At 35.9% G+C, this 27,659-nt stretch overlaps 1 protein-coding gene across 2 annotated transcripts in view; it reads right to left on the reverse strand.

The window, feature by feature from the left end:
• The window catches only part of LOC117110982 (programmed cell death protein 4-like), a 46,017-nt gene extending 23,750 nt beyond the window's left edge, over positions 1–22,267 (reverse strand). Inside the window, exons 1-3 of one of the 2 annotated variants that reach the window (XM_033253837.1) lie at positions 21,789–22,267; positions 9,722–9,828; positions 9,165–9,278 (exon numbers count right to left, since the gene is read on the reverse strand). In XM_033253837.1, the coding sequence (XP_033109728.1) occupies positions 9,165–9,278; positions 9,722–9,828; positions 21,789–22,068 (501 nt within the window). In that variant the 5' untranslated portion in view covers positions 22,069–22,267. The remainder of the gene's footprint in view (positions 1–9,164; positions 9,279–9,721; positions 9,829–21,788) is intronic. The other variant, XM_033253836.1, reaches the window with a different exon arrangement.
• Between the last annotated feature and the right edge of the window lie 5,392 nt (positions 22,268–27,659).

Genomic DNA, 27,659 nt, shown 5'->3' on the forward strand with positions numbered 1-27,659 from the left:
TTTTTTTTTAAATTGACCAATTGAATTGTACTTAGTTGTCACTTACACAATCACAGTGTATTAGATTACAAAATTACATACATCCCAAACCACATCAGGACGGTCGTCGGAATAAAAAAATAAAAATGTGACATGCCTGTCACAGTCTTGAGAGTGTCATTTCTGGCCATCCAGAGGTTCCAATTCTTTAAAAAAATTAAATACTTGGACTTGTTTTCAATATAAACATTTCATGTTTTTTCCGATTTAAAATGTTTGTGCTCATTAGCAATTTAGATTTATTATTGATGTTATCCATGACAGTAATACGTACTGCGAAATGCTAGGCTTCTGAAAGTCCCCATAGTTGGTAGTCGCCACGTTATTAGAAAATTTTATTTCAAATTTCACGAAAATGGTTTATAACATTCCCTGCAAGTTCGTCGTTCAAAACTGGTGCCGAATCAATGTTTTAGAGCCTCCCATCAGAGCCATTAATAATAATAATAATATTAATAATTGACCGCAAATATAGTAATAATATCTAATAATAATAATTTTAAAAAATACTTAGACCTACTCCCAGAGCTATTCATAGGAGCTAAAAACTAATTTATTTTAGTTCTCAAATATGTATATTCTTTATGTTGATTTATTAATTAAATTTTCACTACAGGGTATTTTACAGCATTTATTTATTTATTTATTATTAATTTTTTTTTCTAGAATTTTATAACTGAGGGCCATTTTTTATTTCTTGATTCAATTCTTGCTTATACAGTATTAAAATATTTGAAGATTTAAAAAAAAATATATCATTTCTATTACCGAATTTTTCATTGGGGCCATTTTTACCTACCTGTCTTATGGGGCCATTTTTTCCAGGGCCATTTTTTCCGGGGCCATTTTTTCTGGGGCCATTTTTTCCGGGGCCATTTTTTCCGGGGCTATTCTTACCTACATTCTAGCTCCAGAGCCAAAAAGAGGGAGACACTTCAGCCCCCCTTGCATAAATTTCAAATCAGGAATGTCTGTAATGAGAGTTTGCAGAGTGAAAAACCTTGTGGTGGCTATCAGCCTAGGGATGTGCGTGATACTGTATGAGAGGCTGCACAGGGTGGCATCTTATGGTAGCTAGCAGTCCAGGGATGTGGGTGATACTGTATGAGATGCTGCACAGGGTGGGAGTACTATGGTACAGTAGCTAGCAGTCTAGGGATTTACTGGGTGGTACTGTATAAGATGCTGCTCAGGGTAGGATCTTTAAGGTGGCTAGCAGTCTAGGGATGTGGGTGATATGAGATGCTGCTCAGGGTGGGAGTTCTATGGTAGCTAGCACTAGGGATGTGGGTGATACTGTATGAGATGCTGCTCAGGGTGGGAGTTCTATGGTAGCTAGCAGTCTAGAGATGTGGGTGGTACTATATGAGATGCTGCTCAGGGTAGGAGCCCTAAGGTGGCTAGCAGTCTAGGGATGTGGGTGATATGAGATGCTGCTCAGGGTGGGAGTTCTATGGTAGCTAACAGTCTAGGGATGTAGGTGGTACTGTATGAGATGCTGCTCAGGGTAGGAGCTTTAAGGTGGCTAGCAGTCTAGGGATGTGGGTGATATGAGATGCTGCTCAGGGTGGGAGTTCTATGGTAGCTAGCACTAGGGATGTGGGTGGTACTATATGAGATGCTGCTCAGGGTAGGAGCCCTAAGGTGGCTAGCAGTCTAGGAATGTGGGTGAAACTGTATGGCAAGATGCTATACCAGTCTTCCCAAGTTTGTAAAATGCATTTCCGTAACTGTCTTCAGATTTAATACATAATATTTCACTTTCCCCAGAGGCTTTTAAAATACTTAAGTTCTAAAAGTTTACAGCAAACAGCTTTTTAAGTACCCAATTACTTATTTTTTAACAATGCGTACTGTAATTCATTGACAGCCTATAGCATCACCTAAAAAAGGTGGGCATACAGTAATTCATGTCCTTAAATTTAACATCTTTTATTTATTAAATGAAATTTTTTGTTAATGCATTTAATATCTATAAAAAAAAAATATATATATAATTAGTTAGTTATTAATAAAGGATTTGTTGATACCATGGAATGATTGGGCATGTGAAGGGGCTTAATCTGAATTATGGGTGTTTGCAATATGAGATGCAGTTACAAGGCGAGTAGGTAATATTTTATTATAACTGAATAATACCATGGGAAGATTGGCACTATAATAGCTAGCGGTATTATGGAGGCGTATTGGTCAATGATCTAGCAGTAGAACAAAAATAGAGAATTGAAAAATACATTTTTGTTTTAAAGTTTTATTATAGATATTTATCTTACTAAAAGAGAGTACCAGTCATGTTTTTGTGTACTTTGGAACTGTGCGCACATGTTACTTCTAAAAATAATAATCATTGTAGATGTATATACACATATTATTATGACCTTATCACATTATTACCCCAGTAGTTAGGGAGCGTCGCCAAATTATCCTACCGCGGTAAGCCTTAATCTACCGCACCGCGGTAGACACAAGGCTGTATATGCAGAAAATTTGCATATCACATTGCATACAAGTCTACCGCGGTAGATAGATGTCTCTTATACACATCTAGATGTGTATAAGAGACAGCAAACTCCCTCTAGCAATCTCCTTAATTTTTGATTATTTATTCTTTAGCTTCTTTTAATCAAAATTCTTTCAAATTTATTTCATTTCTGGCCTAGGCTAGTATTTCCGAGCTACCGCGGTATTCCGCGGTAACTTTCCCAGCTGACTGAGCTGCATAGAGTAATTGGAAAAACCTTGCCTTGGGCATTGGATAATTAATACTCCATGCTCGCGGTAGCTCGTGGTAGCTCGCGGTAGTCAAGACACGCTCCATTGAGTAAATCTTGCTATAGCTGATTACCGCAGTTAGCCTTGCTACCGCAGGAAACTCTCCTTTACCGCGGGAGGATAATTTGGCGACGCTCCCTTAGAACAAACGCCTATAGAACATACAATACTGTATTGCACAGTAGTGCATTCTGAAGACTTGTAGGATGACACAACACCATATGGTATGGCAAGTGGTCCCATCACAGAAAACAAACAACGCTGGATATTAATAACAAGTCAAATTCACTCAGACAACAAAGGAATTCTTATTCAATCATCAACATTAATCATCCTAACAATCATAAGAGTAAATCATTAATTCCATTGAGCCTGGGAACTCATTAAATGTAAACAATGTGTATGTGTATGCTGCAGATAGTAGAGATAAAAATGCTCCTTATTACACAGAAGTGTTCATACTATTAGTATTATACCAACTGAGTTATAATATAATTTTTTTTTAATAGTTAAAGATGTAAACTGAAACAATGTTTTAAATGAAGGTTTTTAACTATGCTTTTTAAAACTTTTTTACCTTTTTACTTTGTAATATTAAACTTGATCCTTATTTGCAATATTGTTTGTGTGTGTGTGTGATGCCTTTTGTATTTACTGTTTGTTGACTTTCTAATATAAAAAAAATTTACAATTTGAAGTAGTGTTTCAAACAAATTTCCAATTGTATATTTTATATGATTTGGACAAATAAAAGTTTTTGAATGCTTTTTGAATTTGAAAATAAAAAAATCTAACAATATCAAAATGACCAAGTTAACTTCGATTTTATGATTTTTTAAAAATTCTACACCATACAACTTACAAAATTAAAAAGGGCTGTTTTATTTGAGTGCATTTGGTTTTTTTGATGACGTCATTGTCCATACGAGGCGTACAGTACGTAAAACTGAGAGTTTGTATAACTGAGGTACGTAAAAACAAGTTTCTACTATAATTTGATTTCAATATATGTCTGTTCCAAAATCAAACATTTATTTAATTTCACATCTTTATATAATCTTTCATTTCACATTCGTTGACAATATAATATCTATTATGTATCATGTTTATGATTGACAGGCAGTCTTACTTTCCATTCATTAATTTCACTTTATTCATATAAAACATCACAAAAAAAAAGTGGTCACAAGTCATGGCTCGAATGCCAAATTACATGTGTGAGTCTTACAATTTCAGTAAAAATTAAAACAATGGCCGTATTTGACTCATCGTTGTTCGTTAAACCACGCCTACATGCGCAGCGGTAAAATCCTACTTAACGAAGACAACCAGTCGAATAGAAAACTTGTAAATACTCGACAAAACATAATGGCTGCATAGTAACTGCGATACACGCTGCGTAGTCAAAGATTGCTTCAGGTTGTGGCAGTATGGGTTTTCTGTTAGCCTGCAATTTTTTTGACTTCATGTCAGGTAAATATTATATTTTTATTTTCTGAACTTTGCTCTAAATAATATGAACACAAATGTTGTTTCTAAACTCAGCAATCGGCCATGTTTGTTTTGGTCACATGGATAACTTAACGATGATTAACGCATTCTAGTTTATGTTAATTTTCATTGTCAACAAAGTCTATTTTACGAAACAGTTGATTGAAAATAATACTCAACGAAAAATCGTAGTCAATGAAATGAACCAGTCGAATATGCCCAGTATATATACAAAAATTTTAATATAAGAATTGAAACAATACATACATATTCTATTGCTGACTTCTGTGTTTACAACATGTATAAATAATTGGTTCTGTGACCAAGGCACCATAGCAGGGACTTTGGAATTATGTGTTTACATATTTAATTTCTTCTTAAGGATTTATTTGAGAAAGTGATCAAAAATAACTGAATCTCTAATATCTGAACTAATATTTTACTCATTATTCCATTAGCCAGTGAAATTGAACATCTTGAAAATGTTTGCAATGTTTGACCAAATTGCAGTTGTTAAAAATGACTTTATTTATGCCCAAGAATTCTAGCATTCTTGAAGAATGGATATTGATATAGTAAAAATTGATGAAGAATTTAATATTTAGTATTTAGTTAAATATAATAATCACTACACTATAATCAACTATATTTTTATGGAGCATTCCAATTTATTTAATATTTAATTATTTTTATAAGATTTTTCTAAATGTATTGTTCTTGACAAAAATTGTTAAAGGCAATAAAGAAATCCTGAATCTTGAATTTAGCAGAAAAAAATACCTTCAAATATGTAACAAAATAAAAATCATTTGACTTGAATTTTCTTCTAAACTAAATAAAAACAACATTAATTTCTTTTTAATGTAGGCCTATTTGCAATTTCTCATTTTCCTCCAATTCATATCACAATCCAATGAATAATATTTGACTTTAAAATACAGTATTTGTGATACAGTATATTGTATTAAAGTATTAAATAGAAAGTGCATTAAGCATTATTAAAGCCGGGCTCCAAAAAAAAAAAAGGTTGATTAAAGAGTTGTTTGTTACAATAGATTTTTCTATAGTAAGACTCAAAAAAAGTGTTAGAAGAAATACTGTAACTCAGATTTTTGAATATTTAAAAACTAACAGAAGAAAAGGTGGTTACGCCCCTTTTTCCCCAGTTTTTAAATATTCAAAATCTGTATCTAAACTGTTCCTGAGTGACAAATAACGCTGACATGCCCATATTTGGATGTAATACAGGGCCGGTGGAATGTTTTTCAAAGTGGGGGGGGGCCCCCACTTATAAGCAGGCGCGTAACAGGGGTCTTGGGTCAGGGGGGTGGCGGCAAAGGTAATAATTTTCCCGGTTAGTAATTTATGACTTGATGTGATACCCACTAGAAAACAATACGACATAGGGCTTATTTCATTATTACACACGTGTGTTAAAAACTAAATATAAGCATTTTCATCGTGGTTTTACTTATTACAATCATAGGCCTATTCTTTCACCATCATTACACATTTAGGTAAAACGATCGATCTTAAATTTTCTTTCTCTATTACATTTTTAAATAACTTAGAAGGCAAAGGAAGGCAAGCACAAGCCTTAACCCTAACAAATGCGCGCAAAGCTCACAAAAAATTTTTGTGTTGTTAATTCTAATTTCGTCGCAATTGATCAAAACTCCCTAAATGTGCAATTTTTAGAGGAAATTGGCCTACCTCAACAAGAAATGCTCTTATGTTATATATGGCCACACTAGTTCTTTTAAACTGAATATAAGCATTTTCCTTATGGCTTTATTTATTACAAACATATTCTTTCAACATCATTACACATTGAGGCCCTTCTTTTAGGTAAAACGATCTATCTTAATTTCTCTTTCTTCAGTTTGGGACTATGTTTTATAACTTAGAAGGCAAAGGAGAGCAAGCACAAGCTTTAACACTTAAAAATGCGTGCGAAGCGCGCGAAAAATTTTTGTTTTTTAAATTCTAATTTCGTCGGAATTGATCAAAACTCCCTAAAATGTGCAATTTTTAGAGGAAATTGGCCTACCTCAACAAGAAATGCTCTTATGTTATATATGGCCACACTTGTTTTTTTGAACTGAATATAAGCATTTTCCTTATGGATTTATTTATTCAACATCATTACACATTGAGGCCCTTCTTTTATAAACGATCTATCCTTAAATTTTCTTTCTTGAGTTTGGGACTATGTGTTATAATTTATAAGGCAAAGGAGAGCAAGCACAAGCTTTAACATTAAAAAAAATGCGCGCGTAGCGCGCGAAAAATGTTGTTTTCTAATTTCGTCGGAATTGATCAAAACTCCCTAAAATGTGCAATTTTTAGAGGAAATTGGCCTACCTCAACAAAATATTGGATTTAAAATTTGAGATTTTCAGGCACTTTCTCGGGTGAAAAGGGCATTCAATGGGGAAAGATTTTCCAAGGATGGATATTTTCCCCTTGTTCCCCGGTGGTTACACCACTGCGGAGAATACCTGGCGGCTTAGATCAAATGCGATATGGACACTTTTTGAAGTAGAGATGGGGTTGCAGGCCGGGGTATTGTGATATCTGTTCATTATATCTTCCTTTTTATTCTTGTCTTTATTTTTCTCTTCTCTTTTTCTTTTCCTTTTTCTTTTCCTTTTTCTTGCCCCTTCTTTCTCTTTCCCTCCCTCTCTCCTCTTTCTTTTCTCTTCTTACCTAGCTCGGTACGACGGCTTAATCAGCCCGGTAAAAACCGTCAGGGGGGGGGATGTGCAGTCTGCCCCCCTGGCCCCCGCCTTTTACGCCACTGCTTATAAGATGAATGGAATATGAAACATGCAGATCTAGAATCAAATCTAGGTGGTGGGGTCAACATTCCTCCCCGGGAAAATTTTGATTTCTAGATGGCGGGAAATGACTTTTCTCGACTTTTGAGCTAGGTGTCTAATGACCTCTTGAAAACGGTAAGGTAAACTTTCTCAGCAGCCATACAAAAATCTCAAGACATTATATATTTTTCGCCAAAAAGTGGGGGGGGGGCCCTGGGCCCCCGGCCCCCCCCACTTTCGCCGGCCATGTAATATGACATCATCATGGGGCACATCAAAATTTGTCGCATAAAATTTGGTACTGAGGACAGAGCTTCAACAGTCAAGTGGTTTCCAGTCATGAGAAAAATATTCGGAGTGTAACAGGAAGAACTTAATAAGACCCTGGGACTGGAAGGTAAACATACAGTTTTACTATAGCTACAGTTCTATTTTTCATATTGCCTTAAATTTATGACAACAAATTTAAAGAATGTAGTGAAACATCTGCAAATTTGTTTTCATGTGACTTTTTAATGTTTAGCTCAGTTAGCTAAACTGGTGGTAGCCACTGTTTGTGTGCGGAATCGTGGACGTGGAAATCTCCCGGTTCCCCCAGTTCAATTTCCGACGCTACCTTTCTTGTATTTCAGGTGGAGGGCTCGAACGCAGGTTACGATAGTGCACTGTCTTTCAGATGAGATGTTTAAGCTGTTGGTCCTGTGTGCATTATGGCCCATGTGCACGTTAAAAAATGCAGTGCACACTTGGGAAGAATAGGAGATTGTCTCCCAGTGTACTGCTCAATTACCACCAGAAGGACCTCACTGGAAGTAACTCTTCCTCAGACTTTCATGGGTTATGCTTGGTGTTTACGCCAATAAATCCATCCATCCACCGAATGTTTGCAAGTGGTTCTTTTAAATGGGCAATTCAAATATTAGTTATAATTTTTGAGTTTTTGTATAATATTTTGAGTGGAAGTGTATCTTTATTACAAAGTTAAAAGTGCAGTATTTAAAATGAAGAAAATGCCTTAAAAAAAAGATGGGTATAAAATATCTCATAATAAACAAGCTACCAAATTGCAATTTTCTAGTTTTATGAACTTTACCAGCGGTTCTCAAACTATGGGTTATGACCAAAAATTTGGTCGCCAAATACATTAAAGGGTTGCAAGATAAAATGAATTCAAAGTGGAAAGATGGAAAGAAGCCAACCAAAAATAATAGATAGATACATGTTTGCTAATATATATTTCAGAGTGCTGTCTTTTCAAAAATAAACAAGAAAAAACTATAATCCAGGTAGACATTATCATACAGTATTCTATTCCCTTTGTCCTTCCAACACACATTATATTTAGTTTAGCACTTAATTCTTTTCCTGACTAATGATGATACAATCTTGTTGAATCACTTTTTTGGATATGTGCCAATTTTTTTCGGAATATGGTGGAAGGTCACATCTAGGGTAGGGCAGTAAATTTCCAGGGTAGCTAATAATTGGTAGGAAAAAGTGGATGAACTACTTTATGCAAAAACAATGAAAGCTAAATTCTCTATGTTGTTATTTAAAACAAGGATCTTATTTTATGCATAACAATTTATCATGCTATGTGACCAGTGTTTAAATAGAGATACCTGAAAATATTAATACACCAAAAATATAATAGATTAAATAATTAATGCACAGTCACATGATTCAACAAAATCCGATTAATCTCATTTATCATTCAATGTTTAATTGGCTCTGATAAAGTTGAACAAAAAATAGATAGAGGTGCAAGAAATATAGAATTAGCATAGTTAAAAAAAAAAAGAAAAAAAAAAATCCATTGTTACAAGACCACAGAGTGAAAAAAGGGCTAAATTAATGATCCAATTTACATAAACAATCATGTATAAAAAGCCGCACCTACAATGGCAAAGAAATTTATAACTTGAAGGAAGGATGAGATATGAAGAACTGAGGATCAGCTGCTCAATGGTCAGCTGCCCCCTTCCATCAACGCTTCAGAATGTTGCATTTAAAACCGATATATAAATAACTGAAACTTACAATAACTTCTTCAGTGTCACCATGCTCAAAGTACTCTTGCATAATTGGAGTGACAGTTACTTCAAATTCATCTTCAGTCAGGGTGGGAATAATTGCCTTTAGTCTGTATCCAGGCTACAAAGAAAAAAATTAATAAATGCAAGCAAAGTAATAATAATTAGAAATATTAATGAGAATTTTAACAATAATGCATCATTTTTTCCTTGCAACTACCAAAAGAAACAAGGAAGGACCTAGATGAATACAATGATACTATATGAGACACAAAAAAGAATACCACCATATATAAGGTGTTGATCATATACTTGTCGAGTGTAAATTACGACACCACAATCCCACCCTCTAACAGGGCAATAGCTAGGTGCTAAGCAGGACTGAGGCAGGAACATACAGATATTTGTGTCATTCATCTTGGGAAGAAAATTGTGATCATTATTAATGTACCTTAGACAAAATGTAAACATCCGTATGAACATCCTCATGAAACAAGCCACATGGGGATTTGCTATGCAACCTTACATTTGTGAGCATGTGGGACCACCATTAATAATACAAACCTGAGCGTCGGAATCGTAGTTAGGATCATTGGAATCTTGGCAGTCTGCGTCATTCTCTTCGTAAACATCGCACTCTTTTCCCCACGTTCCTTTGCCTCCCGCACCTCCTACAGTAGGAATAAAAAATGAGGATCTGTTAAGGGTTTCTGGGATATCCATGAATAGTGCCAGGATCTGACTGTTCCATTATATTTTATAAGGGTGTTTTCACTAGAGAGAGAATAGGCTTTAATCAGTTTATCCAGGTACACAATCACGAAATAGACTCATCAACTAGCACCTATCTGTTCATTATGAAGGGTACTCTAGAGCAGTTACCCAAGAGCCCCGTTCATATCCAACTGACGAGATAATTTTAGTGGATGAGCTAGAAGATCTCGCCATAAGTTTGAGTATGACCGCTCAAGTATGACGAGATGAAGGCCACAACTCGACTAAGCCCGTCGAGTAAATTTATGTCGACTAACTTTTTAATCCAGCCTAAAGCCAGTAAACAATTAAACAGCGGGTGGCAACAGGTCTCGAATACACCAATCAAATTGACCTTCCATGCTTGCTGGTTAGCGCGTTTTTTAGTTACTATCATAAACACCATTCAGAATTGACGAAGTCTCCCTGATCTGTGTACTTTAATTTCAACAAGTCTTTTTTTGCAAATGATGGTCGAAAAGTCAGTAAAGAAACGCCATCTCTGGATGTATGCGCAGGAATGTGATTTAATAGATATCTGGAGGGAGCCAGAAATCGCCGAAAAAGTTGATGATAAATTGTACCATCAGAAGGCTGGTGTCCACGAAAGGATAGCAGAGAGAATGCGGGACTTAGGCCACAACAGCATAGCATCGGCAATTGTTGTGACAAAGTTGAAAAATCTAAGAGCAGACCACAAGGCTGTGAAAGACGTTTTTATTTTTGGGACGGGCAAGGGGTCAGCCAATGTAATAAGGGATGACCCGAAATGGGCATGCCCACACTACCACGCGCTAAACAAAATACTTGGGAGAAAACCCAGTGTAAACCCTCCAGCTGGACTCCCCTGCCAGTTTAATCAACCGCCGAGACCTAGGCCTAGCTTACGCCTATAGTCTTGATCTAGCATAAACTAGTCGCGCGAAAATCAACAGTAATTACCCACCATGCGATTGTACTTCCTGTCTAATGATGTGTTTTCCAAATTTCTGGTAGTCAAAATATCTCGCTCTAACCTTAACATCGAACGCGATTAGTGGATTTAATCCAATTAACTTGGCAAGTAGATCAGCTACTTCATCTGGCTATAATCCCATATGAACCTATAAAGTGCTTACCTCCGCCGTGTGCCTGAATATTGAACAACATACCTAGGCCCAGATGGGTTATACCATTATTTTACACCCTGTGCCTGAATACAGAATACGCAGGCCATATAGGATGGGTGATTCCATTATCTTTGAATGCTTGAGGATAGAAACTCAAATTTTTGTGGCCTTCGTTTTGCCCTTTGACCTTTTCTTTCCAATAATATCTCTTTCTTAGTAAACCATTTCACTAAAGTTTATGATGATCCATTTCTTAGTTTTTGCATAATCTTGCTAAACAGACAGAGAGACAGACAAACAGACATGGGTGAATACATAACCTCCTTGGACGAGGTAATGCAATTTTGGGCCCTATACTTAATTCTTAAGCCCAACTCTTGTCGGTCTCGCTTAAGTCCAACTTTTTTTGCCATGAGAAAAAATAATTTCAAATTTTAATTTGACATAAAGTTATCTTGTATCTAGTAACAATGCAGCCTGAATCGATTTGCTGTATTGTCAAATCTGTGCGAGTTAAACACTGACACAGTAGGCCTGCATCGGGGACAGTCGAGTTGTATAATATTAATAATTTAAACATGACTTAAAAACTGTCCCCGATTTTTTTAATTGCTTCAGGCTCCATCGTACAACGCTGTTTAAGTTGGGCTTTAGGAGTTACAACTGTAAAGACAATGTGGTGTTATATTCTTGCTCTATCAATTATGATCTGTTAGATACATAGTGTATCAAAATTAGTTTTAAATTCTCCTCATAAACATGTGAAAAATCTAATAAAAAAATGTCTATTTATAGATGTCCCTTTAAATATGAAATGTTTTATTTCACAATGCAGATTATGAACAATATCGAAACTGGGATTTTCCTGTCAGCTAATTTTGTCTGTACTGATGTTTAAATGGCCCGGTATTGTTTGGATAGCACAACCCACTGTAGCTAAATATAGACACAAATTACACAAATCAATGGTGATGTGATGTCATTACTGTACTCCAACTGTAGGGAAGTAGGCCTGGAAAGCTAAAATAGCTAACCACATATAGTTAATATAAATTTGTACCAAATTTTGTTTCCAGTGGATTAAATTCTCCAAAAGAAATGGCCAAATGGATTTTTTACACACTTGACACGACCAAGAGTCCTAGTGCATGTTTAAATATTTCTTAACATTTTTTCCCCATACATCATTGACATTCAAACGAAAAAACAAAATGCTAAGCATTTCAATACTTATGCAACATGGCTCTGGTCAATCTGCAGTATACTCAAAAACTAATGCACTTGTAAGTCTGCAAACATTCTGTTACCAAACTTTTAATACTGAACTGTACACAACTCCTACAGACACTTTATTTATAAAGACAAAAAATGGTGAAAAAAATAAATAAATCTGTTTTGTATTAAAATGGTTCTTTGTTGTTGAATTTCTATATGGTCCTTTTGGGAGCCAGTCCTAATGACTCATGGGATAGCAAACACTACCTGTGGTTTTGTTCTGTTCATTTGACCTTCCTCCAGGAACTATTGTAACCTGTGTGTTGGTGTTTGGTTCTCTCTTTTTAGGATTGAATATGCATGGCTATTGTTCTCATTAGTAATTTGACATGATTTGTTTTAAATCTTTAAAAATCTGTATACAGTCGAACTTCCTATTTACAAACTTCTCATTTACAAACCTTCTATTTTACGAACGTTCGGCCGATGACGTCATCGTTAGATTTATTCGTCTAATTTTTGCTATTTTTATTTATTTTAAGAAAAACAAATTACAAAGGTCATTAAAAAATGCATTATAGTACTAGTTATACAGTACATTTCATAAATATATCATACTATTTTAGGCTTAGAAAAGTCAAACCAATACATGATGTAAAATAATCAAAACTAGCCGAAATTCAGGCAGGCAGTGCATGCTGCTAGGCCTACCTTGCCTAGGCTAAGTGCAGCCTATACCAGGGGGCCTACCCTACTCTGTCTTATGGTTACCTGCGGTCTAAATGCACTGTAAATCGAATCAGCTAGTTTGAGTATAAATTATGGTAACATCAACCTTTTATCCTTTTAAGAATAAATCACTGTTCGGATATTCAATAAGCATCTATGTTATTTGTTTTTCACTGTCAAAAAACGATAGCAAGCTGCTCTATATTTAGAAGATGACATCAGCAATTACCCATTATTCAATGCTACTGTACAGGCACCAAAACCACATGTTTGGAAGTCAGGAAGATCGAAAAAAATAGGAACCGGTTTTTTTTTTAAATTATACAAAAATATCTTGACTAAATTAAGTAAATAATAAGCCTCTAATTAATATCAATGTTTGTTTACTAATTTGCTACAAATTACGGAGAGATGCTAGCTAAAGTTAGCAGAGAGCTTCTGCTAGGTCCAGCTTAACCTTGGCTAAACCACCACTGTATGTTGAACAGTCAGCCTATTAGTGACACGGAAGATTAGGTCGGTCTATCCATGAGACGATTTAGCCTATTATGAATCGATATTTAATATATATTAGTTTGTCTTGCAGTAACATTTAATTGATTCTTCAACGATTTCTATAAATGTTTATTGAACACTTAAATGCAAAATTAAGCCTAGATGTTGGTAGGCAGGCCTAATTAAAGGCTACAACCTGGCGTTTTTAAACTTGAGGGCGCTATTCTTACGAATTTCTCATTTACGAATTTTCTCAATTACGAACCCACGGTGTACGTAAATGGGAAGGTCGACTGTAATAATTTCTTACAAATTAAGGTTCACTATATATATTTTTTGGTTTGCTTTATTATTATCTTGGTAAACTTTAAAACACATTTACCAACTTGCATTGAAGGTAAAATTCTTTCTTCAGAAAAATTAATACTATTTGAAAAAAAAAAAACGTACTAGCTTTATTATTGAATAAAAAGTCATGACAGTATACTGTAGTATACTGTACATATAGTTTTTGATTTTGATTTGTCATACAAATAAGTAAGTAATTAACTTAATTTTAGCATGCTTGCAAATAAAAAATGATTTACCAAATTTTACAAAAAGTAAATTTATGTATGTAAAGAAATTGATACAAACAGATTTGATTTCTCTGTATGCACATATCAAACACTCTGAGCATTATTACCCCAGTTGATTATTGAGATTCTACAAAATTTTGGAATAAAGTATATTAGATCAACCACGTACAAAACACACAGTACTCAGGTAGCTCCCTAGGGAAATAGGTAATCCATAATGTCGCAGCCAGTAATAACGCATTGACACTCAAAACTACCAGGTATCCACTTATGCAGTAGACTCCTTGGTGAAGGGGAAATGTGAATAAATTGCTTTTCCTAGGACACAAGCAGACGTTTACTTGGATAAATGTCACTTCAAAAATTGACAAGGCCATTTAATTCTATGTTGCACTTTTATGAAAAGGATCATTAGGAATAATACAATACAAAGAGACACACTATATACTCAGTACAAGTAACCAGAAATCCTAATTAATATTAATTTATTTAAATGAGACAATTATCCAATCAGAGCAAGTCATACTTGAAGCCTTGATCCTTTTTTTAAAAAAAGCCCGGAACCTGACCACTATGTTATGAACATCTGTTAAACATGTGGTGGGATAGGAAATTGGGGTCAACATTGAGATTTACATAGTTAAGCATGTAGTGAAGCCATGCCACTTCCTCTGTACATTTCATACAGGCAAATGTTGTATTTACAAAGGTGAACCAAGGCTGCAAAATTAGGGAGTACAGTATATTCTGGTGTATAAGCCGCACCTGTGTATAAGCCGACCCCCAAATTAGGACGCGAAATATCACAATTTTTTGTGTCACCTGTGTATAAGCCGCACCTATTAGCTCCAAACCGTTCCCATAATGTTAAGTTTTTAATTATTTTGCAACATTGACATTATTTATAAATGTTCACATAAAGAAATTTCATCTTTTTCGGCCGATTATTAAACAACAAACAACTGGAAATGCGTGTAAACTGCTGGCTACCACCATGTTAACAACGTATTCTTGCTCTAGGCAGCCCTAGGGAAATCCCCATTTTTGCTAGACGGTCGGGCTACGTTAAATTTTCAACATCAGTTTAGTTTAAGTTTAATAAAATAAAACACTTATTGCGTATATTTATCTATTTTCAACAAATAGAATACAATCATGTTGACTAATAACAGTCGGTATTAGGCTAAAAATATTGGCAATTCTAGGCCTAAGTCATTACTATTCATAGCTAACTGTGCGAAGCATGCACCATCACGCATCACGTTTTATAAACAAAAAATATCGTGGATTGGATACAAAGTTCACACATGCCGTATTTTGACGTATGCCTTTCATACAGTTAAATTCCAGTAAAATAATTATTACAACTTGTAATAAGAAAACTTGTGTTTTTATAGCATAAATTAATTTCGCATGTTTTTATTCTAAAATTATAGCGGTATCAATATTCTCTCTATAATAACGGTACAAGCCACCGGGAACCAGACGTCGAGCTGCAAGTTTCACCAGCCCACGTGTGTTTTGTTGCGACATCGAAAATGAAGCTGCTCACGTGACTTCGAGGACTGAACTCCCGAAAAGTTGTTGTTATCGTTTTGAGCGAAGCGCTTTCGAACAGAAACAGCGTGTTTCAAAATTGTTTATAAGTGAAAATAAGTATGAAAATAATAGGCAACCCAAACTATTGCTTGAATGTCGTAGAAAATGTAGTAGGAATCCTAGTACAGCACTGTAGTGAGTATAATTACAAATACTGGGGCTACAAACCGGTTCTAGGCTAGGCTAATTTGAGCTAGCATGGGCCTAACCTAGACAGACGGTGCCTGATTTTCACCGCAGCTCGCAATTTGAACTTTCTTGGGAGTAGGTTAATGACCGGTGTATAGGCCGCACCCCAAACTTCGGGGGGGGGGGGCCAATCACATATAAAATTTGCGGCTTATACACCGGAATATACGGTAGGTGATGGTTTGCATTCCATTGAATTCAATTCTTCTACATAAATTACAAATTACTTGATGAAAAATGACATTGCTATACTGTACAAAGAAAAACGATTATAAAATACCGTAAATATTTGAATAAACGCCCCAACCCCCGACAGACTTTCCTTTGGAATAAATGCAACCCTGGAATAAACGCCCTGGGAGTTTAAGCAGCAGCATTCTCAACACATTCTATTAATGTTCTAGTACTGTATAATTACATTTTTTCTAACATGGTTGGGATCAATAAGTCGTTTTGATCGCACAATAACATATTTAACAGTAATTATGTGTTGTAGTCCCACATTTCCAGTGAATAAAGGGGCGTTTATTTGAGTACGTGTACATCTTAAAAAATAAACGCCTCCCTCGATTAAATTCCCCCTCAAAAACCCCTTTCAACAATAAACAACCTGGGATGTTTATTTAAAAAGATATGGTAATAATATTAATGATAATGGCACCTGCGGCACCGTCGCTACACATACCCAGCTCTTTCGAACTTCTCTCAAATGAGAAATTGAGCTTGGCGAAAGATGCATTAAGTGCATCTTTCAAACCTTCGGCCGAGGTGTCATGTGGCTCTTCAAGGCTCATGACATTGAACCTTGGTATCCCCGCTTCTGCCGTTTTTATAAGAAAGAGTTCTTTTTCGTCCATCGTTTTTGCACTGCTGCTACCATCGTTTAAGATGCTGTAATACTTAGCAGCAGAGCTATTCAGTGGTTCCGTGATATTTGTGAGTTTAATGCTTTCACTTAAATAATAGATTATTTCCCTGCATGACTTGTCATTTAAGTATGAATGTACCATGTCTACACGGTGTACATTTTTTTCAAACTCGGCCATTTCGGAATAAAATTTAAAAGATTTAGCTTTTCCAACTAAAAAGTGGGCCAGTTGAAATTTTCGTACCAGTTGAAGGTGTTGTTTAGATGACACTGCCCGAAGATATGGCATTATCGTTTTCGGCCGGGTCTCAGTAGTGATCGTCTCGCCGCTGTTTTCGCTACTCGCTTTAATTCTCTTTAATTCTGTAAATCTCATTACTGATATTTCGTAGGCGCGACTCTTATTTAGGTGGTCCTGAAAGTTGTTTTTCTTAATTGTTGTTGTTCCCTTAGCGAAAACATTGGGGTGAACTGCCCCGGTAATTGATCTTGTGCTGGGAGTTTGCTGACACACCTCGCTAAATTCGCGGCAGGTCTTACACCAAATCTTTGTTACGTTATCATTTTCGTCCACCTCGTAACCTAAATTACTAAATCCCCACTTCACTACTGTCTTCTTTGATGGCATGATCTGTAATTAGAATAATTGTAATCACCCGTTTATTACATTATCAATAGTTTCTATGAGTTATTGCCAAAATACAGGGGCGGAATTTAGCGTTCAAGTCCCCTCTATCGCCCTAATGCAATTTATTGTAGCATTGGCATTTGGACAGGGATTGAACAAATGAACTATTATTATTAAATATATTTATCAAATATATTATTATTTATGACAAATATTTTTTGTATGGTTGTTTAAATAAATGCTATAGGGCCCTATCAATTATATAAATAATATTTATGCAGAGGCAGATTTTTGAACAGTCACACATAATGACATCTAAAATCAATAAAAATTGAAATTTTACACAAAATCTCATCAGACAGAAACGCCGTCATAACTAAAATCATGCATAATCATTTGTATTTGATTATCTCACCAATCTGAATGATGGATTCAATTAGATTTTGAAGGACTTCCTGAAAAAACAACACAATCGCGTTTTCTTGAATGGAAACGTGTCACGTGATAATTTTGAGCGCTTTTCTATGGCCGTCTCAAATTCATTTGATAAATCATCCTGATCCATTCGATTAACAGGTAAAACACGTACACAAAATAAACAAGTCAACCACTAACTTTTTAATTTCTTTGTATATTGAAGTTTATTTCGTAAAAACAGCATTAAATAAAAACATTAAAACATATGGTATATTATAATAATAGTATAAATTAATCATTAATTTTACGGCTGCTTTAAAATGAACATATGTCACAATATAGAGTACCCAGGCCGGAATCTACCAAAAATCTTCCACGCCCTCGTCGTTCGCCACACCGCCTCTGCCACAACAAATGCTTGGGCCATTGTGTTTACAGCATGCATGAATACATCGGCTTGACTGTGGTAATTCCTGGTTTGTAAGCACGTCTTACTTGGCGTTGTTAAATTTGTTACTTTACACAATTAAAATAAATGTTTAATTTTAATTTACACACAATAATAAACTGAAAAATGTTAACACTCTGTGTGCATACAAGCTGAAATTTCTTTAGGACACTTGCTAGGCATAGGCCTATAAAAAAGGAGCCTCGGCAAATTGGTGCCGTGGTAAGCTTGCTATTAGCGTCGGCAATTACCTCGGCATTGCCGACGCTCATTTCGAGGGCTGAACCATGTGTCTAGTGTATTAATTCATCACTTAACATCTGTTACTTAACTAAAGAACATTAAAATATTGTTAAGATTACCTATACGACAAAGGTACTGTATGACAGTAACTTGGGAATTCCCCTCATAGCTATTCTAAACAACAGAGCTGCGGTGTTTGTCTGGGCCTGCTGAGACAAACTAAAAGCATGTGCACTGCACTGGGCGAGCCAACCAATTAATAATTAATAATTTAAAAAAAAAAATTTTTAAATTAGCATTCATGTAAAAAAACTCGTCTGATCGAATTTTCTACACAAAGTTTACTTAAAAGCTGCTTTAGTAAACTTTGTGTAGAAAATTTGATCAGATGAGTTTTTAACACGAAGCTAACTTGAGCACCAACGATAGTTTGTTCACCTCACTCAGTCCACGAGGTTTTAGATTATAACAGCGCGTTAATTAGACACAATCAACGATGCTGTTGAATGCAAATACTTTGCATGCTTTGTTTATTGTTATAGTATTGAAATAATAAAAACAGAAACTAACAAATCTCTTTTTACATGGTAGTCCTGAAAAGTTAGAGTTTATTGGGGGTTTTGATGACATCATCGTCCGTACGAGGAGTACGTTAAACTGAGGGTTCGTATAACTGAGGTACGTAAAAATGAGGTTCTACTGTACAAATATTTACAAAAATAAATAGGCCTACATGTGCCATACTGTAAAGTTTTTTAATTGCGTGGATGATACCTAAAAAATCAGCTCAAATTTACGCGGAAAATCGCTAGGAAAATAGGTGCACGGAATCGTAATTACTGCATAATACTTAGTTTATATTCAGATATTTGCAGGTAAAGATTTCTAGGCCAAATTTTTGCACGGAGGATATTTCCTGCGCAGGTCTTACTATACAGTCTGGTACATACTGTAAACAATAGATAAAAAGGTTGGTATGACAATAATATTGCTGTGACTAGGAATACAGTACCGTACACCATCCCAGTAATACTGGTAAGTGTTCCAAGCTGTTGCCAACCCAAACCTTCCTTATCATATACCGAGATAGCATACGGTATAAATTGTAAATAAGAATAAAGGTTATGCTAGGTCTAAGCATAGTTGCCAACTTTTCCGAAAATCAATTTTGTGAGAAACGCGGCACTGGCTGGGGACCAGAGGGCCGCCTAGGGCCCGTGGTGGAGGTCGAGGGGGCGAAGCCCCCTGGAAGCTCGCACAATATGAGCATTTTCACTAATGATTTTATCGAACTTGGATATGAACAAATTAATATCTACCTTATCAAAAAGTTACTCATTTAAATTTGACCAAAGTGCGTCAGTACTTTAAACTGAATGTTGCTTTGCAGCCGACAGTTAATTGTGTAAAATTAAAACATTTTTTACTAACTGGTCTTTCTGAGGATGGATAATCGTGATGTACAGACTGTCAAGTGGAAAAGTTAAACAAGCAAACAAAACGTGCGCGGTGCATTACTTGGTAACTTCAATGCAGGAGATGCTTAATGATCATAATGATTGGTGCAATGAGAACAACATGAAGTGCCATATAATGACTAAATTTTTTGAAAGGTATCAGTGTTTAATGTAGAGCCCCCCATTTTCAATTTAAATAGTACAAACATTGATGTAGTAGAGCATATGAAATTGCTTGGTGTCATAATCCAATGTAATTTGAAGTGGGACCTTAACACTCAAGATATCGTCTCACGGGCATCGAGAAGACTGTTTGTTCTGTGTATACGAAAGAAAGCCAACGTTGTTCTTGATGACCTACTCACTGTTTATGCTTCCTACATTAGGCCCATCGTGGAATACGCTTGCCAAGTATGGCATGGTGCTATTACCAATAAAATGGCCAATAGCAGCATTGAGACCATCCAGAAAAGAGCATGTTGCATAATGTTAGGTGCTGCCTACATTACTTTTGACAATGCCCTAGAGGTTACGGGTTTACCATCACTCGCGGCAAGGAGAGAACCCTTGTTTTGTCTTTTGGCAGGGGTTTGCTTAAGTCTGACTGCTTTCGTGACATGCTGCCTCCTTGCCGCGGGCAGAAGAGAACCCTTAGGTCTAAAGGCCAACTCAGACATCGTCGGCCGACGCAGCCCGACCCGATTTATCGTCGGGGACAGTCTTAAGCCGTCGTGAGAAATATTAAACACGTTTAATATTCTACTACGCGACTGCCCCCGACGCACACCATCGCGTCTGCGTTCAACTCACACAGACCCGACACGACAACAAATTGCGTCGGGCTGCGTCGGCCAACGCTGTCTGAGTTGGCCTTAATACAACTATACTCTTGATACATACTGTACCTACTACTGTTAATTATTTGGATTGATCAAATTAACAGTAGTTAATTAAGTTTAATTTATTTGTTCAGCGGATGCTGTTTGGGTTGATTTTAATCCTGTATCATCATAATGCATTTTAAATTTTGAATTAATTAAACATTTTTGAAATTTAATTATATGGTGTATATATTTACATATATATTTTGTAATATGATATTAATTTTTAACTTTTCTAATGTAATTATTTGAATGTTTTGATATTTCGATATGTATTTTTCCACCTGACCTGTTTTCGTATGTTGTCTTTGCTTGTTGATTGTAAACAAACGTTTTCAGCCTTTGGCTGCTGTTTTGTTTCGTGTTTTATACCTTAATAAAATATAATAAAATAAATAAGTTTGTTTACAATTCCAACTAGGGCCTAAATGAGCGTACTGGGCTTACACTATTTACCCTTGGCCTTCATCATTTGCCACACCCTGGCTACACTAAACACTAAAGATAAATGGTAAATGATTTATTTATTGCATATTACTGTTTATGCTGTTCGCAAAGCATTATTTATTATCTAATTTCTTTAATTATTAGTGTTAAAATCTTGATCCGTCAGTAGTTAACCTACAAATCTGCGAGTTTTTGTTCATCCGTAGTACAACTGGAAAATCTGTATATAAGTTTGCAACTATGCCGAAGTCTTATAGGGCTTAGACTTACCATAGGCCTTACGTAGGGTGTCATGATATTTTTTGTGAGAAAACTGACTTGGGCCTAGGCCAGGGAGGCCTGGGCTGGGTACATCCATGTAATAATAGGCCTAGCCTCTCTAGGACCTAGGCCCTACAGGCACAGCCTCGCCTACTAGGCTACAAACTCCCCAGTCTGGGCCTAGGCCTAGACCCTAAATTTATGCTAGCGGCTAGCCTGGATAAAGTCTGAGTCGCTTATCCTATGCCTAGGCACCGGGCCCTAGTCTAGTAGGCCGAGGGCTAGGCCCTAGCTACCTTTCTTTTATTATTTACCTTTCTTTGGTAGGCCACGACCTCTACCACTTCGTGATTTTCTACAGTTTTTCTCCTTCACAAGGCTGTCTAGGCCAACACTTGCCACTGCATCCTTTTGCGGACTATGCTTCACTCTTCTCTTGGCTTTGCGAGTCACTCTGGCCTGAACAGGAGACTCAGAAGGGATTAGTTCATTGTTGGTAAGTTTGTTGTTGTTCGACATGTCCATCTCTTGGCCCTTCTCCAATCCGTTCACGCCATTTTCAATTCCATTTTGCAGAACAACTGACCCTTCCATGTCTCCTGGTTCGGCTCAGCAGACCTTCCAAGCTTTCAAAATGCGAATATACACCAAATAAACTATCCTTGTTTTAAGAGAAACTTGTCCAATATCGGACATTCAAGGATAAGGACAGGTTTTATATTCTGGAAAATGTGCTGGCCTCAACAACGTGCAAACACACAGAGCCCCAATGTTGTTTTGGTTTTAACCACCGTTACATGTGACTAAGGTTATGGTCGGTGATTGGCTGATGTGGCTATTGACTCCGGGGTCGCAGAGCTCTATCGATTGAAAATTCCCAGGATGTAAACAAGGTCTCGTGTTTTTGTTTGCACCTGGTGGACCATGAACCAAATCAATTATTACGTCAGCATGCGTTACAGAACTGAAAGAAAAAAACGTCATTCCTTTGCTGCAGTAAGAGCCTGAACAGGCCCGTACGCGTACCTCCCCCCCCCCCCAACCATATTTGTCAAAATTATTTTTAAAAAGAAAAGAAATTTATGTTCATGTCTAAGCATGGTCTGTCGAGAGTGCCATTTCCGGCCATCTAGAGATCAATGTCTTAGGCCTATAGCCCCAACGATGGTGCGGCTGAGGTGTGGACTCTCAATCTGAAAAGTCCTCCCTTTGCACACTATATATGAAATTCCTAGATCCACCACTGACAGTGGGGGATTCAAGAAGCAGTTGAATCTGGTCCTCCCTCAAAAAAAAATAAATAAATAAATAAATAAAATAATGGTGAAAAATGATACAGTATTCAGATTGTATGAGAATGTAATTTCGGACATTTTCGGACATAGGTGCCATATTACAAATTTTCTTCCCTCAACCTCAAACATGGTGGGGCTGAGGTGGTCCTCCATCTTGCAAAGTACCGCTACCTGGCCCCTCATCAAAGTCCTTGATCTGCCACTGACTGAAAAGTATAGGGGCCTATATGAATCTTCAGAATCGATAAGACCTCAATTATAAAAAATCCCTGACTCAGCTCCGCCACCTCGATCCCGGAGAGTTCCCCTAAACGCCCGGGGACGCAAAAATACATAATAAAATGGTCTTATATGTATCTTTCGTCTGGGAGATAGGACCTGGCGCCACCACTGCCAAGGGCCATGAGACATTGGCTTTTCAGGCTTGAAAAATATATGAAACTTGAGTGCACGTGTATGCATGAACTAACTAAGGTATAAAATTCTACTAAATTACGTTCTGCAGTATGCTCATGCTCCCTGCTTCAACCTATTCTTACTATATTCTTTATCATTTTTTTTTTTGCCTTTGTCAATATTAATAATAATAATAATAATAATAATAATAATATTAATAATAATAATAATAATAATATTATTATTAATAATAATAATAATAATAATAATAATAATAATAATAATAATAATAATAATAATAATAATAATGATAATAGTGTAGATATATATAGCGCACATATCCATCTAATGTAAGATGCTCAGGGCGCTTGATATGTGGACTGAGGAACTCGATCAATGACTTTCTTCGCCCCAGGATCCCTTCGTGTCTGTGCTACCCGGTACCAGCAACTCTCGTCGTCCACTAAGTTATAAAGTTTACCCTATATATTTCTTAATTTTGTCTTAAATAAACTAGTGTAACTACGGAGTATCAATTAGTAGTCAATACCCGGAGAATATGTTATTTAGGTCTTTCGCCCTCTATGTTAATTAGAACAAACACGGCTACGCTACAGTATGTAAGCAATATGTTTTAACGTAGGGTTTGTAAAATCTCATAAATTATTCATCATTATCCTTATAGAATTGCGCATGTGCTATTTTTTTAAGTCCGTGTCAGCCTCAATGATCAGCTGCTCGGTTATCACGAGGAACCTAGTTCGATTAAAATAAAAATGTGAGCACAATGGTCTTCATAAGAGTAGGCCTAGCTAGGCCTACATTAGTTGCATAATTATGCAAGTGTATTGTAATCACGTAACAGTTAGCCTTTTCATTCAGTCTATTACCGGTATATCAACATCCGATCTGTTTTTTTAGTAAACTTAACAAAAATGTAAACATACAATATATTTGGTTGAAAATTAGGAATCTTAGTAATAGACACCTATGTTGACATGTTGTACATTTTTTGTGAAGCAAAGTGTTAAATACAACTGTCATAAGCCTATTACATTCTGATTAAATTGTGTTTTTTTTTAATATTTATTACAGAAAGTACAGTAGGACTACTTTTGCATTTCAACAGTATTTCAGGCCATGAGTTGAATTTCCTTGGTGATTCGATAGTTATGATGTTTATACGCATCCACGCATCTCTATACTACTACAGCTTTGTCGGATCATATGTGTTGAGTTGGAGTGTCACGCCAAAATTGGTCCGGGCCAAAATCGGTCCCTCGGACCGATTATCTAGTCGCCATTATTAGTCCGGGGGACGGATTCTGGCCGCTAAAATTTGTCCGCGGGACCGATTTTAGCCGCCAAAATCAGTCCTCGTTCCGCCTACGCCTGCTCAGTGCTACACTATACGAGTTTGGTTTCAACCAATCACAGCACAGTGAGTACTTACTTAGCAGTCCGCATAGAGAGAAAATCTTTTGGCGGGATAATGAAAATTGAACGTCCAATCAAAAGAAGACGATGGCTGAAGTCCAATCTGAAGCCTATTTTGCATACGTCGTCGTAAGGTACAATACAGTATTCTGATTTCATTTGACAGCAGAGGTTCGTTGCTCGTTGGGGTTAGTAGTGATGTGGAGGCATCACTACTAACCACTACTGAAAATGTGGAGGCATTTTACGGTCTTTTAAAGAATGTCAACAGATAGGCCCTATATATTAATTGGTAAAAGTAGTTTGAAGTTTACTCTTAATCATTTCACATTACCTCCTTGTATTAATTAATTTTTTTTTCATTGCATTGAACCGAAAACAATTACAATATAGGGTAAAAGGTTAAAAACTGGCTGAAAGTATATGTCAAAGATATGAATAAAAAAAAGTGATTTGGTTTTAGGCCTTTGGTATCGCATGACAAATGATCATCTATAATAGATGAATCGTCTTGGCCTATCGTAAAGCAGATGGTGGAACCAGTGTATGGGCATAATTTTCGAAGTATGGCTTCGTAGCGTCGAGCGAAGTTCCTTAGCTTACATGTGGAATTTTATTAAACTTTAATTGAACAACTATTTAGTATCTATATGCAGACTGGACAGTAAATGTAAAGTATCACTTCATTCAATGTATCAAATCAATCACCTGTTTTATTCTTGCATTGATTCACAGGCCTACAATCAAAGGCCCATACACTGATTCGCGATAAGAGCAGCTGATTATTCAGGCTGACACAGATTTGATAATAGCGTATTTTAATTGAACAACCGTTAAATAGTGTTTTGTATTTTCACAAATGATAATAAATTGATCTATTATCAATTCACTTTTTATTCCTGCATTGATTCAAAAACAAGACCCATACAAAACCTGAATCCTGAGATTATAAGCGAATGGGGCGTCGTTCTCAAAATCTAACACTAGGTCCCTCGTGATGCACAGAGCAGCTGATAGTTGTGGCTGGCATTAACTTGAAAATAGCATGCGCAAAATATGTTCTATAAGGATTATTATGAATAATGCATGGTTACCAAACTTTCAAATGTCTTAAATAAGTTGTTTCTTATTGATACTTAAATATGGCAATTTTTTAAATTAAATATCAAAAATATTTAATGTTTGAATAACAATAAACAAAGGATGTGAAGGATGTCAGCGGTCAACATGACAGATATTTCTTAATGCCTTTTTAAGTATGTGCAAACGATTTAGATTACTAGCAGACGTAGTACCCTATGATGTAATACCGGTACATAAGTTAAAAGTATAAGTGCATTCTATATTGTTAACATTATTTTACTTGATAATATTGGTTTTACCTTATTAAGGACACCAATAACCCTTGAAACATTCGTTGCAATTTCATTTATATGATAATTAAATGTGAGAGCTTCATTCAAAAAAAGGCCTAAGAATTTGACTTGTTGCTTTTGCAATTGTTTCATTTCCAATTCTTAAATTTACATTAACAGTGCTAATCAATTTATTTCTAGCTTTAAAAACGATATGTATTATTATTGCTTCGGATACATAACAGTTGCTCTTAAACATAAGAGAATGACAATATTCCTAAATCAAATATTTAAAGGTGCGATATTTTCATTGTATTAAAAAAACTATAGGCTTGGGCCTTAGAGAATGTCTTAAACTGGTTTTATTTAATAGTCAGGTACATTACCTAAACCAGGAGCATGATCATAGCAAGCACATTTCTTTTGCTTGAGAGTGAATATTACTATTCCGGTAAATATTCACATAAAACGGTAAAATACTGTAGAACTCAACATAGTATTTATACTTTACAGGACTATTGTGTTTTTATGACTCATATTTAGATTAATCTAATTTAGATTTAATGGTCAGGTGGTGAGCACTGATCAAAGCCAGGTGCAAGATCAAAAACAAAAGCAGAACATCATTTGACAGTAAGTGACTATTTTTTTTTGTGTAATATTTACAAAAATAATGTCGAAATTCAATATGATAATGATAGTTCTTTAATCATATTTACAATTGAAGGGTAAGTATAAAGTACATTAAGAGTCAACAAGATGCATTATGATAAAGTATATGCTCATGACTCATAACTTTATAGGCATATTAGATGTTTCTCCATGTCCGCCATTTTATTTTGTAAGACCACCATTTTGAATTTAATGTCCTCCATTTCCAATTTGTTTTACTTCATCGTTTGCTTCTTTTGCAGTATCATTTGCAAATTTTACTAACTGTTCCATATCTTTAAATCATTTTTCGAGTTTGGTGAGTCGTTTGTTATATGACTTAGTATTTTCTAATACTTTATCAAGTTTACCGTTTAGTTGCTCAGACAGTTTACCATGTTGATCAGCTAACGTTTGATTTTCCCGCACTTCAGGTAATTCAGGTTCCTCTTCAGGTTCAACTGCAGGCTTAGATAAGTTTCCTAATTCTTTTTCTGTTGTTTTTGTACGGAGCCCCTAATGGGACATGGTTAAAAAAAAATATTAAACTATTTCGAGGGAACGAAATAATATTTCGAGGAAACGAAATCATTTCGAGGGAATGAAATAATGTTTCGTTCGAACGAATTATTATTTCGTTCCCTCGAAATATTATTTCGTTCCCTAGAAATAGTATTTCGTTAACTCGAAATAGTATTTCGTTCCCTCGAAATATTATTTCGTTTCCTCGAAATATTATTTCGTTCATTCGAAATAATATTTCGTTCATTCGAAATAATATTTCGTTCCCTCGAAATATTATTTCGTTCCCTCGAAATAATATTTCGTTCCCTCGAAATATTATTTCGTTCCCTCGAAATATTATATCGTTCCCTCGAAATATTATTTCGTTCCCTCGAAATACTATTTCGTTTCCTCGAAATAATATTTCGTGTATGGTACGCCCACAGTGCCTTCGGCGTCGGCTGTTTGTCATGGGTGGTGCAAGGATTTTTCTCAACGGTGGGGCAGAGGGAACTATAGGGCCCGACGAGGGGCCCTATAGTGTTAG

The sequence above is a fragment of the Anneissia japonica genome, unplaced genomic scaffold (genome assembly GCF_011630105.1).
Source record: "Anneissia japonica isolate Jap-2015-1 unplaced genomic scaffold, ASM1163010v1 scaffold573_len2283161_cov171, whole genome shotgun sequence".
In the NCBI taxonomy this organism is placed as follows: Eukaryota; Metazoa; Echinodermata; class Crinoidea; order Comatulida; family Comatulidae; genus Anneissia; species Anneissia japonica.